This window comes from Macrotis lagotis, chromosome 1 (assembly GCF_037893015.1).
Source record: "Macrotis lagotis isolate mMagLag1 chromosome 1, bilby.v1.9.chrom.fasta, whole genome shotgun sequence".
Classification (NCBI taxonomy): domain Eukaryota; kingdom Metazoa; phylum Chordata; class Mammalia; order Peramelemorphia; family Peramelidae; genus Macrotis; species Macrotis lagotis.
Window position 1 is genome coordinate 735,221,012 of NC_133658.1, and position 12,820 is coordinate 735,233,831.

A 12,820-nucleotide genomic window follows, 5' to 3' on the forward strand; every position below is an offset into this window, starting at 1 on the left:
GTTATACTTGTTTACCACTGTTTATCACTGTCATTCTTAACTAAATGCTTGTGGGAGAGATAAATGATCCCAAAATTATTTTCCCTGTCTCACTTCTGTACCAGCCTCTGGCATGCTATGTGACCCAGAATTAAGTTCAGGTTTTTGCTCCTATACAATGATAGAATATCACATCCCTTAAATTAGTCTTGTCTCTTTTTGTTCATAGATAAACTAGTCAGAGGCCACAAGGGATAGGTGGGTGATGAGGAGAAAAGCAACCCTCACACATAATTTTCTATGCCTAGGTTCTGTCCTCCCATTCAAACAGTGACCCTCCTTTAAAATACCACTTAAAATCCCCCCTCAGCAAGATGTGTAAGTTAACCTCACCCTAGTACCATTCATTCATCCCAACAAAACTTCCTTAAAATTTCCTCCATTCTACTACTGTTCTTATATGGTCTCCAAGTCTGGCCATCACACTTACTAATGTCAATCAAATTAGATATTATGTGCCAAGTGTTTTCAAACTTTAAATTGCTATATAAATATTAACTTATTATTTATGTTATTATTAATTATCCCTGATAAGCAGTTTAGAAATGATACTGGAGTTGGTAATCTATTATCCTCTTAATGCTTTATTTAGCCACTAATTGGGGTTTTCATTAGGTGCCATTATCACACCAGAGAAATGTTAAGAAAAAGCCACTGCTTAATTTTGGAAACAAAACTAAATAAAATTATTACACCATTTATCACTTTCCTCTGCATAATAGTTATCTTTTTGATGGACTCAGAGAAGGAGCAATCTTCATTATGGTCACACTCAATTCCATATTTTCTAGATGAAATTCAAGCAGGTGGAAATCTTAGAGACACTGTTTTACACTGAATGATGAGGCAGATTCTCATACTGGTTGTATGAGAAAATAATAATAATAATAATAATAATAGTAATAGTAATAAAATCACTTCCATAGTCTCACAAATCTTAGTATAAATGAGTTATTTTTAACTAAATTTCCTGCCTGACCTAGAATTTTCCCAGATTGTTTACTTGAGCACCTGAAACTATGATGTTGCTATCGGTATGCATATCTGTTATAAAGTGTTATCAAAAGTTAAATATTTGTGCCATTCTCTGCCACAAGAGGCAGTTTTGCTTGGCATATATAATTTGTTTCTATAGAAAAATAATAGCATGTCTTCAAAAAGTATTTATTGAGTGCTCATTATGCATGAAGCATTGGTGCTAGGCTTTGTGTTCTACCTGGAAATGTAAGGTGTAGTCCTTCCCTTTCAAGGAATTTGTAATGTAATTGATAAATGTATACCACATAAACTAGATTAAAGAGGGTTTGGATTTGTGGAAATAGTATTTGTGGAAAGCTATTGGGTGTGAGTAATAGGGGTGAAGGAAAAAGTGAGCATAAAGAGCTAGAAATGTATATGGGATACCAACTGATCAATAAGAATTTACTAGGTGCCTTCTATATGTTAAGCACTGAAAACACAAATTCAAAATTGAGACAGCCAGGTGTTCTAAATAGTAGAGATGGAGCAGGAAGAGATTCAAAGTAGAGGGACCACCTAAACAAAGAAAATGGGAACAAAAAGCATTATTATACACAGGAATCAGCATCTTGACTGGAGAATAGAGTGCATTATGGAGCTCCTCCTGGACAGATAGAGTGAAGCAAAATTGTAAAGGGTTTCAAATGCCATGTGGGGGAATTTACATTTTATTCTAAAGTTAGAGAGTCACTAGAGCCTCTTAAGGATGGGAGGGACATTGTCAAAGCAAACCCATGCCTTACAAATGTCATCTTGGAAGTTTTGTAGATAAAGGAATGGAAAGGGGCATAGACGGTACCACAGGGAGACCAATTTCTGGAATTACAGAAATCTAGGTAAGAGATAGTGAGGACCTGAACTAGGATGCTTGTTGTATTATTGGAAATAAGGAGCTAGTTATGAGAGAAGTGGTGGAAGAATCAACGAAATTTAACAATTTGCTGAATATAGGGGATATAAAAGTTTGAGTCATCTACATTGTTGAATCTTGGGGAGCTGATAAGACCATCAAAAATATAAAGTATAGAAAGATGAAGAAAGAACCTTAGGGCATATTTATGAATAGGGGCAAGTAATGAATGATTATATTGCAAAGACTGAGAAAGATCAGTCAGACAAGGGGGAACCACTTCCCTAGAAGGAGAAGGTGTTCATGAATGTGAAATGCTTAACAGATGTAAAGACCAAAGAGTAAGCCATTAGATTTAACAACAAAGAGATCCATTTAAGTAACCTTCAAGAGAATGATTTCATTCAGATATTGTGGTGGGAGAAAGGGAGTGAAAGCAAGAGTGAGTGAAAGTAAATGGAGGCAACAGATGTAGACAGGTTTCATTTTCTGTTTGTTTAGTTTTGTTTTGTCAAAGGAGTTGTGTTTTTTTTTCCAGTGAAAGGAAAGAGAGATATAGGATAATAGCTGATTATATCTGTAGATAATAGGGAAGGAACTGGCAAATAAGAGAGGTTGAAAATTGGAGAGAAAGAGGAGGTACTGTGGAAGGGAATGGGATCAAGGGCTCAAGTCAAATGGTGGTATCAGATGAAATTTATTGATAATGCATTAACAATGATATTGTAGAATTGTGTTGGTCAGGGTAATATGTAGGTTTTCCAAGTTTGCTGAAGGAACAAGAAATAGATTGATCATATTTTTGTAAAGGAGGATTAGGAAATAAGTTTGGAAAAATAGATTGGATTTGTAATTCCCAAAATCCATGTAATTCCTAAATTGTCCATGTACCTCTGGGGCTCAAGGAATCTATGAGATCATAATTATTTTCATAATAATATTTAAGTGTTTCCTATTAAAATACACTTTCCATTTCCAACTATATGACTAGGTGAGGTCAGATTTTCTTCATATACTTCAACCAAAACAACATATTGCAATAGATTGAATTCAAAAGCAAGTATGAGAATCCAGATATCTTCTACTAAGACATATATTAAGGAGTTTTTTTAAAAAATGAAAAATAATACTATTTCTACGGATTTTTTGTTTTTTAAAAAGTTTTCATTTTAGAAATCTACATTAGCATGTTCATTTTGTTATTTTTAATGAATAAGTATTTTTAGAAAGTTTTCAGTTTTAAATTCCAATATAGTAAATATCAATAACTATAATCCATAGAAGCAAAGGCTCTTTGGGAGTCTTCAATAATTTTTAAGAATTTAAAGGAGTCCTGAGACCAAAAAGTTAGAGAATCACAGGTTTAAACCACCCTCTCTCTATCTCAGTTGCCATTATCTACCAACTTCTAGAATGTCTGTCACTTAGAATGTCACTTTCCTTAATAACTTGTTCTTCACAAACTGACTATCTATTACCTACCATTCTCGGAAGTCTGAATATCTGAATGGATTACTTTTCTAACCTTTGTGATAAACTCAGTGATTTCTATTTCTGTTCTTTTTTCATGTCCCAGTGGTTTTCATATCCTACACCATCATTTAGAACCTTTCCTCCTCCTATGATCATCAAGAATTCCCCTATCTGATGGTAGTTTCTTATCCTTCCACCTCTCTCATTCCTTCATTTCCTTTGGACCTGTTTTTCATCAATATCATAAGCTTTGATTCTCTGGACCCTCCTATTTTCCCAGTATGTCATCCGTAGCAGGGGAACTCTGGACACAGGTCACACCCTTTGGGGCAGGAGAAGGCATAGCACATAGTAAGTAGGCCACCACTCATGCACAAGGAGTGTTGTTTTAGTCACTCCCTGGGGACTGCCTCTGTGGCATGTAAATTGGAGAATACCTGAAGCCAGGTGCAAAAACCACCCCTCAAGCATTATACTTTTCTCACCTACCAGGAAAATGCATTTAAGCAGAAAGTCACTCTTCATTAGTAGCCCTCTACTCACTATTTGCTACATTTTCCGCTGCCCCAAGGGCATGTCCAAAAAGTAATGGAGAACAGCCCCACAGTATAACTGTGTCAAAAGTTTCCCTGCTACAATCCCACACATGTGCCAACTGTTTCTTTACCAGGCCCATGGTCAGTCATATTCTGCCTTATATCATTAATGCTGATTACCTAATACCTCTACTACCATCCCAAAATGTAAGCTTTTTGAGAGGCAGGGATTTAGTCATCTTTGTCTCATTCATCTTTGTATGCCAACAAATAGGTATTTAGTAATTTTTTAATAAATATGAATATACATTTGTGACCTCATAACTATCACCTAGCAGGATAAGCTTTGTTTTAAAAAATCCTCATAAATATATTGATCTTGGGGAGTTTGTTTTGATTCCCATAGAACTGGCTATTACACTATTCTTTCTAGTTGTGAAAACAATCTTCATTGACTGATCTCTAGGTATAACTAAGAATTCATTTTTTTTTCTTTGCAGGCAAAAATGGTGTTAAAATGTGGATACTTCTGGCTGGGTTTGCTTCTGGTGCCTGGGGCATGCTTACTTAAAGATTTAGCATGGACTGCGTAAGTTGAAAAGTAAAATAATGGTGTAAATGTATTAATGATTATAATCTCTCTTATATCAGTATCATCATTCAAATTAAGCCAATAGTCTCATCAAAATATTGATTTCTCTGGGAATTCTTCCAAAACTCTCCATCTGAGGTCAGTTGAGCTATCTTGAAAGCATGTATCTCAAAAAAAATTCAGTGTTAAATTGTAATGCTAACTCCTTTCTACAAAAAGAAACACAGCATTGGAAAAATATGACTTTACTCCCTCATGCTTTTTGAACCCTTTCTTCATTCTCAGCCTTTATCCTCATATCCTCAGCCCTCTAATTCCTCCCATTTTTTTAGCCTCACTCTCTACCCCATCAAGTTTGCAGTTACTAGAACTCATGTAATTATTTTCTTTCTTAAAGCAATAGCCAATAATGTTGGGTCTTGGGAGTTCAAATCTTGTCTTTTATTTCTGCTTTATAGAACTCAGAACTAGATTCTCAGTTATTATAGGAATGGACTGGTTATAAAATTCATTTAAGTAGAAATGATAAAGGAAGAAAATAAATAATTAACAAAATTTGCTTCTCTAGCCCACAAGTAGTATGTTACAATCATTGTCTTCTGAATTTTCAAATAAATCAAAGAGAAACAAGTAAATCCCCCCCTCCAAAGCATGATTTCAGATTTGCCTGCATGGGTTGGATGATTCTTAGTTCCTGGTAATGAATGAATGGTACCAGTTCACTTGTTTTTGTGTTCTTTTTTTAATGGTCTCAGTCGAGTAAGATTCTGTCATCTTAAATCAGTCTCTTAAAAATCCCATTACCCCTAAATGTGGGAATTTCAAATGCAAAGCCTTTCCACCATTTTAGAGAAAGAATGAGCATTGATTACAAAGCTCACTAAACCAAAAGCCTCACTGTCTAATTTTCTGGATTTTCCTAATGGGCTTTAAACAAAAGTACCTCTATCACTAGTAAGCAAATAATATGTTCTCAGATTTTAAAAGGATTCTTCACCTTATCAAAGGTATTTGTAGCAGAACTCCTTCAAATAGCAATTCCCCAGGTTCATTTAAGTATTGGTTTACAGATAACCAGACACATGACCAAGGGTCAGGGGAAGACAAAGAAACACACTGAAAGTGTTTGGAGACCCTCACAACTTATGATTAATAAGAAATAAAGACAAAACATTTCCAAGATGATGATATGGGAGGATGAGGGAAAATTATCCCTTTTTCAAAGTTTGATTTATTCAGTTTCAGGAACAATTATTATATATTATAAAACAATGAAATAAATGGTAAAATACTGTAAATTATAGCTTAGTATCTAAGCAGAAGAATCCCTGATCTAAAGAGAACAATTTTTGCTTTTGTTTTAGGAGTGCCCAAGCCTTTCTACAAATATTTTCCAGGGAAGACATAGATTTCCTAACCTGGCTACATTTAGGACAAAGCATAATTATGGACAGGGGGGTAGGAGACCCAGAGGTAGAGAATTATGGCTTTTATTCTGAGGCTTCCAAGAAAAGACATCGGGTTTCATTTTTGTCATTCCCATCCTCCCACCTTCAATGAGAATTGTTCTTGCCTGACAGTTAAGGATATATCTTTTGAAGAAGTTTTCATTCTGGCATTATCTTGACAACCGATGATACCTAATGTAAAAAATATATAAAAACCCAAAATATGCTCTATAAAATTGTCATCGACTCACTAAGTTTTTTAGTTATTGAGGTAAATTCAGTAATTCTTATCTTCTTGAGTTCCCTCCCCCCACACCATGCTAAGTGCCAAAACTATATTTTCCATTAAATGACAGTCAGAATCTTCTGAGATTTTTAAGGATAGCTAAAAAAGTCATAATATGAATTTAACTGAGAGTTCAAGGGAATACCATGCCCCATATTTGCTCTTTTAGGAATGGCCCCAAAGTAGCATAATGTAATCATTATCCTCCAAGTTTTTTCTGTATTCAATAAGGGAATCAAGTACAAATCGCCTTCTGACAAGTGTGCCCTCAGACTTACCTGCATGCATGACTTCTTCCTGGTAATGAATGAGAGGCACTGGTTTTGTTGTAAAGTGGTCTCAATTGATTAAGATTTAATCATCCAGAATTAGTCTCCTGAAAATTCTACTGCTAAATCTCAGTTTTTGCCTAATGGGATTTCAACAAGAGTAACTTCACTTCCCCTTTCACTCTCCACCCCCTATCCCAGCCCTCTACAACCTCCCTGTTGGAGACAGAATGTGTAGAGATGAGAAAGCTCACTAGACCAAAACCCTATATCTCACTGTCTGGTGTTTTTGGATTTTTTTTTCCTCAATGGGTTTTAAACAGGAGGCTCTTATCACCACTAAGAAACTTAATCTGTTCTCTCAAACAAGATTTTTTTTTCTTACTGTCATTGTAAAATTAACACCATTTATATTTTAACTGTGTCAAATGACAGCCTACAACCTCACCATATGGAAGAAGTAAAAGTACATTTCCTTCCTAAGGTCTTTGTCAGACAAAACTTGAACTTTGAAAAGAAGACACTTTAGGGGAAAACAAAGAGATCACTTTTGTTTGTGCCTGTTGCACTGCCATGTTTGCTCATGGCTGTCTGTGTCCACATATGAACAAGAACCTAAAAGATATCACCTGATGCGGGAAGTATAGCCAGTTGTAGAGGCTGGCTTGGGAGAGTTTTTGCAGGTATTCTCACCCTAGGAGAATCTTTCAGGATGTAGACATTCAGTCAGGAATTGGCATGTTAGTCCCAAACCAGAATGGACTCTTCTTTTGGTAAATTGAGTTCTCCAATTTTCTTTAGTTCGAAGAATCCAGCTATCATCATACAGACCACTAATCTCATGCCATGTGCATTTCAGCCCTGCACTTGAAACATTTGCTGTTAAGTAAAGTAAATCTGGAATGTCTTCCCTCCTTTTCTGAGAATAGGAAGCTTATTATTAAATATTTGGCTCTGTAAGTGCCACATTGTTTAACTCTAGTCTCAATTCCTAAATTTCAGTTTTGGAAACCATACAGTATTTTTCCTTCTTAGTTACCATATTGTTATGAATAGACAGTCACCCTGATGACTGAAAGCCCAATTTTTGAATTTTAAAATTAACAGTTGGTATAAATCAAGGAACATCTGTAGAATTTAGTGTTAGGTTTTGTGACAAAGTATGTAATATGCCATTAAAGCATTATTGTGAGATTTTGTTGGGTTATTCCTTCCTTCATAGATTGGTCCAAGAACAGAGAGAATTTATTCTTTGGTAATGCCCCTTCATATTTAAAAAGCTGAAAAATTCTGTCCCATTCCAAAGATTAGTTTCTCAGCTATTGCCAAAGGTCCCTGAGGAGATGTGCTACCCCAACTTCCTGCTAGTTTTCTATCCAACTTATCTCCCCTTACATATGGTTACCCTAGCTTCTAAGGGTTTAAAAAAAAAAGGCAGTTGGAAGCAGATGGTACAGTGGCTAAGTTCTTTTGACCTAAAGTCAAAAAAAAAAAAAAAATCCCAAATTCAAATCCAGTCTCAGAAACTTACTAGCTGTGTGACCACTTAACAACTGTCTGCCTAAGTTTTCCCATCTGTAAAGTGCAGACAACAATACCACCAGCCTCCCAGGGGTTGTTGTGAGGATAAAATAAAATATTTGTAAACTTCTTTGCAAACCATAAAGGGTTATATATAATGTTAGGTTTGATTACCTTTGATTAAAGTGCTTTATTAGTTAAATATGATCCCTGACTAAAAAGGTATTTAGTTAGACAAAGAAATCTTAAATTGCCCAAGAAAACATTTAACAGCCTCCAGTTTACATTCTTCCAAGTTATTTGATTATCATGACTTTTTTATATAATCTTCCAACCTACCTAAGTCTCAGCGATGGAAAATTCATTATTTGTCTTAAAATCATCTGTTAGAACTTTAAGAACAGTGAACTCATTTGAGAGGATTTCTTTTCATTTTATTATATTTCCTTCAGTAACATAGTTATCATTTCCTAAATTTGTATTACATCCAACCATTCTTTCCCTTGCCATAATTCCTCATAGACACTTAAGTCAAAACATAAAGCAAAAAAATAGTTTAAACATAGAAATGACAGGTAACTTCTGAGCCATATAATTAAGCTCATTTCCTTTTACCTGGTACTTCTGCATGTGAGAGCACTCAGAAGGTTTAACATTTCCTTTTGATCTGCTGACTGTCAACCCCTAAACATCTCAGGGGAACAACCTGTGTTATGGCAAGAAAAGGAACAAAGATAATGGAAAAGTCATAGAAAAATACAAGATTTCTAATATTCAAGTTTATAACACTTTTTGAAAATTTCTAACTTGCCCACCAATCAGAGACAATTCTAATAATTAATACAAACCCAGAGATTTGTACCAAGATCCAATCAACTGCTATTTTAACAGTGCCTAATCTAGATGAGAGCTGGTCAAAATTGTCCCAATGAATTTACTCCATTTAAAATTTTAAAGCATGTCTCAAAAATATTGAATTCTGATTCACCTTTGTGCCTCAGTGAGATGCCAGTAACTAATTTGTAAATGCTTTTTACTTTTTAGTATTAGGACTTATACAATTCACAAATATATAATACTAAGCAAAGATTTTGGAGTCATATGTCTAATTTTAGGACATTTTGGGGTGGACAGGAGACCTAGATTTGATTTCATATAGGTTTTCACACTTATTAAGTATGTTACGTTGAGCACTTCACTTAAAGTTGACTCATGCATCAAATGAGCACAACTGGACCTTGTCTGCCTGTCTTACAGGGTTCTACAATGATCAAAGAAGAGATCATAAAAATAAAAAAATAAATAAATGCTGTCCAAATAAGCATAGTTTTATGAATAATACATCATCATGATCAATACCACTCTCTATTAAATACATTATGTAGAGTCATTAGTTCCCCTTCACTAATATTAGTGTGTTCTAAAATTTTTTCTCTGTCTTATGGAATTCTGAACACATTCTGCCTTAGGAGCAATGTCAATCCACCAATAGCTAAGAAAAATAAAGGCGATTTGTTGTATTCCAGCTACCTTATAAGTTATAAATGGGTTTTTATGAGCCTGTTAGAGAACCTAAACATCATTTATGATATTGTTTCTACAGGGAGAAATGCATTCCACAAAATATACTGAATTTAGAGAGTATAAGCTGGTATATAGAGTTACCAGAAATACATTCAGGATCTATTGAGAGGGTGAAAGAGGAGACTGAGGGAAATTGAGAGTGGAAGAGAATGTGCTTAGGACTTGAGACTAGTGAGATAATGTCACATTCCCTTTTCTTAGAAAATTCCAGATTTTCCTGGTATAACAAATGTGTAGTGATCAGGGATCAGAGAAGTGTAGGAAGGCCCCACAATCCAGAGGCCTCCTATTATCCAGGCCTTCACCCTTGAACAACCCTCATGATGGTGACCCCACACAAACCTCCGTACCAACCCTTCAGCTCCCACCATCCAGTATGTGGTTAGAAAGGAACAGCTCGGAAGAACCAGTTCTCAGTCTCCAGGAAGAGCCTGTCTGCAATAGCCAGGTAGTTGAGTGTGTGAGATAATTTATGAGTCAGGTCTTCATAAGTTGAGGAAACAGTACCTGTGCTTAGCTTTTGTGTTAAATGCAACTGACCTGACTTAGGATAGTGTCAAAAGTAGGCAGAATAAAAAAATAAATGCTCAAAAATGCCTTTTGGATATTCCACTGCTGAACACATACTAGTTAGTTTACATAAAATTTCCATAGTTTTGTTTTTAAGCCAAAGCATTCTATCTATAATGGTAGACTCATTGATTTTTCAGTTAAATATTATGATAAACTTTTTATTCATATATTACTTACTCTGTGGTAAAAAGGATAAATCATATACATATAACAGTGCCTTTAGAGTACTCACCAATTTCAAATTAATACAGAGTGTAAGAAGTTTGTATTTATCTTAGCAGAATTCATTTCAGCTAAATATAGGGGTGTGTATGGGGGGTGTGGATGTATAAAATTAAGACTTAAAAAATTTTGGACACATTAATTACATTAAAAATAAGATGGTCTTTACTGGTAAATTATGTCTTATTTAAAATTATATAATATGTGTCTTTTTAAATATGCATGAGTACATATAGAAATACAAATTAATGGAATGTGAAATTAAGATGTTTTTTTATTTTAAGTGTTAATAATTAAATTTCTGAATATTTGATTATTATCTAAAATCTCTACAAATGCCAGCTTTAGACATGAAGGCCAAAATCCTTCAAGTCCATTTTTGTTTGAATCTAAGGAATTTACCATTGGTGACTTAGGGGAAACTGCTCATCCATCTTCCTTCATTCCTTGACCAGCTGTGCTAAGTTTTCTCTTTTCTATCTTTCAGTCCTACTAACTAGAAATGGATTTAGGTGAATCTCTTTCAGTACAGCAGATACACAGGGTGGGGGTTTTGGATTTTTTTAACAATCAAGGGGTTCTAGCACATGTTGATAATATCTCAATTCTTTGCCATCTTACAGCTTTATTTGGCCCAGATCTTCCCAGAACGCTTCTGACTGCCTTTCTCTGCCATTTTCTTTGACCATGTTGCTTGCCAAATAGTAACTTTCTAGGTCTGGAATGATTTGTCTCTCTCTGCTTTGAAGAGATCCTGAGGTCAACAAATTGCATGAAAATGATGACAAAGGTTTAGTGATTTTTTTTAAGTATATAGAGTTCATTATAAGAACAGTAAATATGATTGATCTTACAACACTATTGGTGTTCAAAGAGAAGAGGTAAGCTTGTTTCTTGAGAGAACAGCTCAGAAAATGTCTGAAATTCAGACATAATGTATTATTCTAAATAACATGTATTGTGGGGAAAGGGAGAAATTCTTAGGTGTATATTCATCTTTTAGTTTATTAACTTTACTTTCATTACTATTACTAATATCCAACTCATTTCACAGAAGATATTAAGTTAAAAAAGTGAGATAGCCATAGAGTCTAATGGAAAGTGGTTAGCCAGAAAAGAATGAAGTCTTGGTGTCTTGATACTTTCATTTCTTTCCAGGTTTGGGGGTCAGAGTCTTCTCTCCAAGGGTGTGAGCTCTGCCAGGATAAACCTCTCTACCATGTTACAATTTGTATAATAGTTGTCTCTTGAAAAAAGGGCTAGAGAGAAATGCCTGTCACATCAAACCCCCCACACCCCCACACATCCATACATACCAACAACACAAACAAACATATTTCTTTCACAGCTTTAGGATCAGGGAATGAAGTGGTATCCATGAGTGACCATTTAGATAAGGTTTATAAGGACTTAGATGATCAGCTCCTTGCATCAGGTTTTCAATCCTCTTCAATGAAAAGGTCTTTCAGGACAGATTAGAAACATGTCTTGCTTGATTTTGCTTAATGAATCATCAGGTCTTTCCTTGGAATGGGGGAGGGCTGGACCAGTCCCATGACTTCCCGGTTGAGTCTCCAAAGTTCAACTCAAGATCATTAGAGTTTTCAGTAAGTGTTCTATGAAGTCCTAGACCAGAAGCTGGCTCTCTGAGCAGCAGCATCCCAGTCAAGCCTCCTAGCTCCCTAGCTTGCATAGAGGCTTTGAAGGCCTCATTATATCCCAGACCTTCCTACGGCCATGGATGAACATCTTCTGAGAGGGGAATATGGGATCTTTTTTGTAGCTGTGTAAACCTCATGTATTGTCTTCTCTTTTTGTCTTTCCCTTATGATACAGGGCCAAGCATACCTACCATAAAACTTTGCTGGAGCAGGTTCAGGAGTTGGAAACTAAGTCCAGAGAGCTGGGGAAAACTATGCTTCGTGATAGTAATGGAAAGAGGTGGGGCAATTCCATCCTAATTTTTTTTAAAGTATCAATTCTCCCTACCCCTTTCCCCATATCTCTCTCCCACATCTCTCTCCACCTTCCCAATTTTGAAAATAATCATGATTTACTCCTGCTTTTCCCCTCCCCCCCAAAAAAAAAGCATTTCACCTCAGGAAGTAAACAAATCTGAGACTTTAGCCTCTGTCTCTATATGGCAGTGTGGAACACAGGCTCTCCTAACCACCCAGCCTGTCCTCAGGACTTACTGGATTCTGCATTGTGGCCTGTCATTACCCAAGTGAGTCCAATGTGGAAAATGGAAAAAGCAGTCATTCTGACTTAGGGTAGATGAGATCAGGCTCAGCAGCATTACCAAAGAGAACTGGAAAGCAGAAGAAAACTCAGTCTGTTTTGGTATCTGGATCAGTCATCCTCTGCTCAGAATTTATTCACTGTTTGGTTTCTTGCTAATGTACAG

General features: G+C 35.6%; 1 protein-coding gene across 5 annotated transcripts in view; it reads left to right on the forward strand.

Moving 5' to 3' along the window:
* Window positions 1-12,820, forward strand: part of ATP8A2 (ATPase phospholipid transporting 8A2) — an 865,734-nt gene that overhangs the window by 809,559 nt on the left and 43,355 nt on the right. For 4 of the 5 annotated variants that reach the window (XM_074216189.1, XM_074216185.1, XM_074216186.1 and 1 more), the window contains 2 exons: window positions 4,419-4,507; window positions 12,250-12,354. In XM_074216189.1, the coding sequence (XP_074072290.1) occupies window positions 4,419-4,507; window positions 12,250-12,354 (194 nt within the window). The remainder of the gene's footprint in view (window positions 1-4,418; window positions 4,508-12,249; window positions 12,355-12,820) is intronic. The other variant, XM_074216187.1, reaches the window with a different exon arrangement.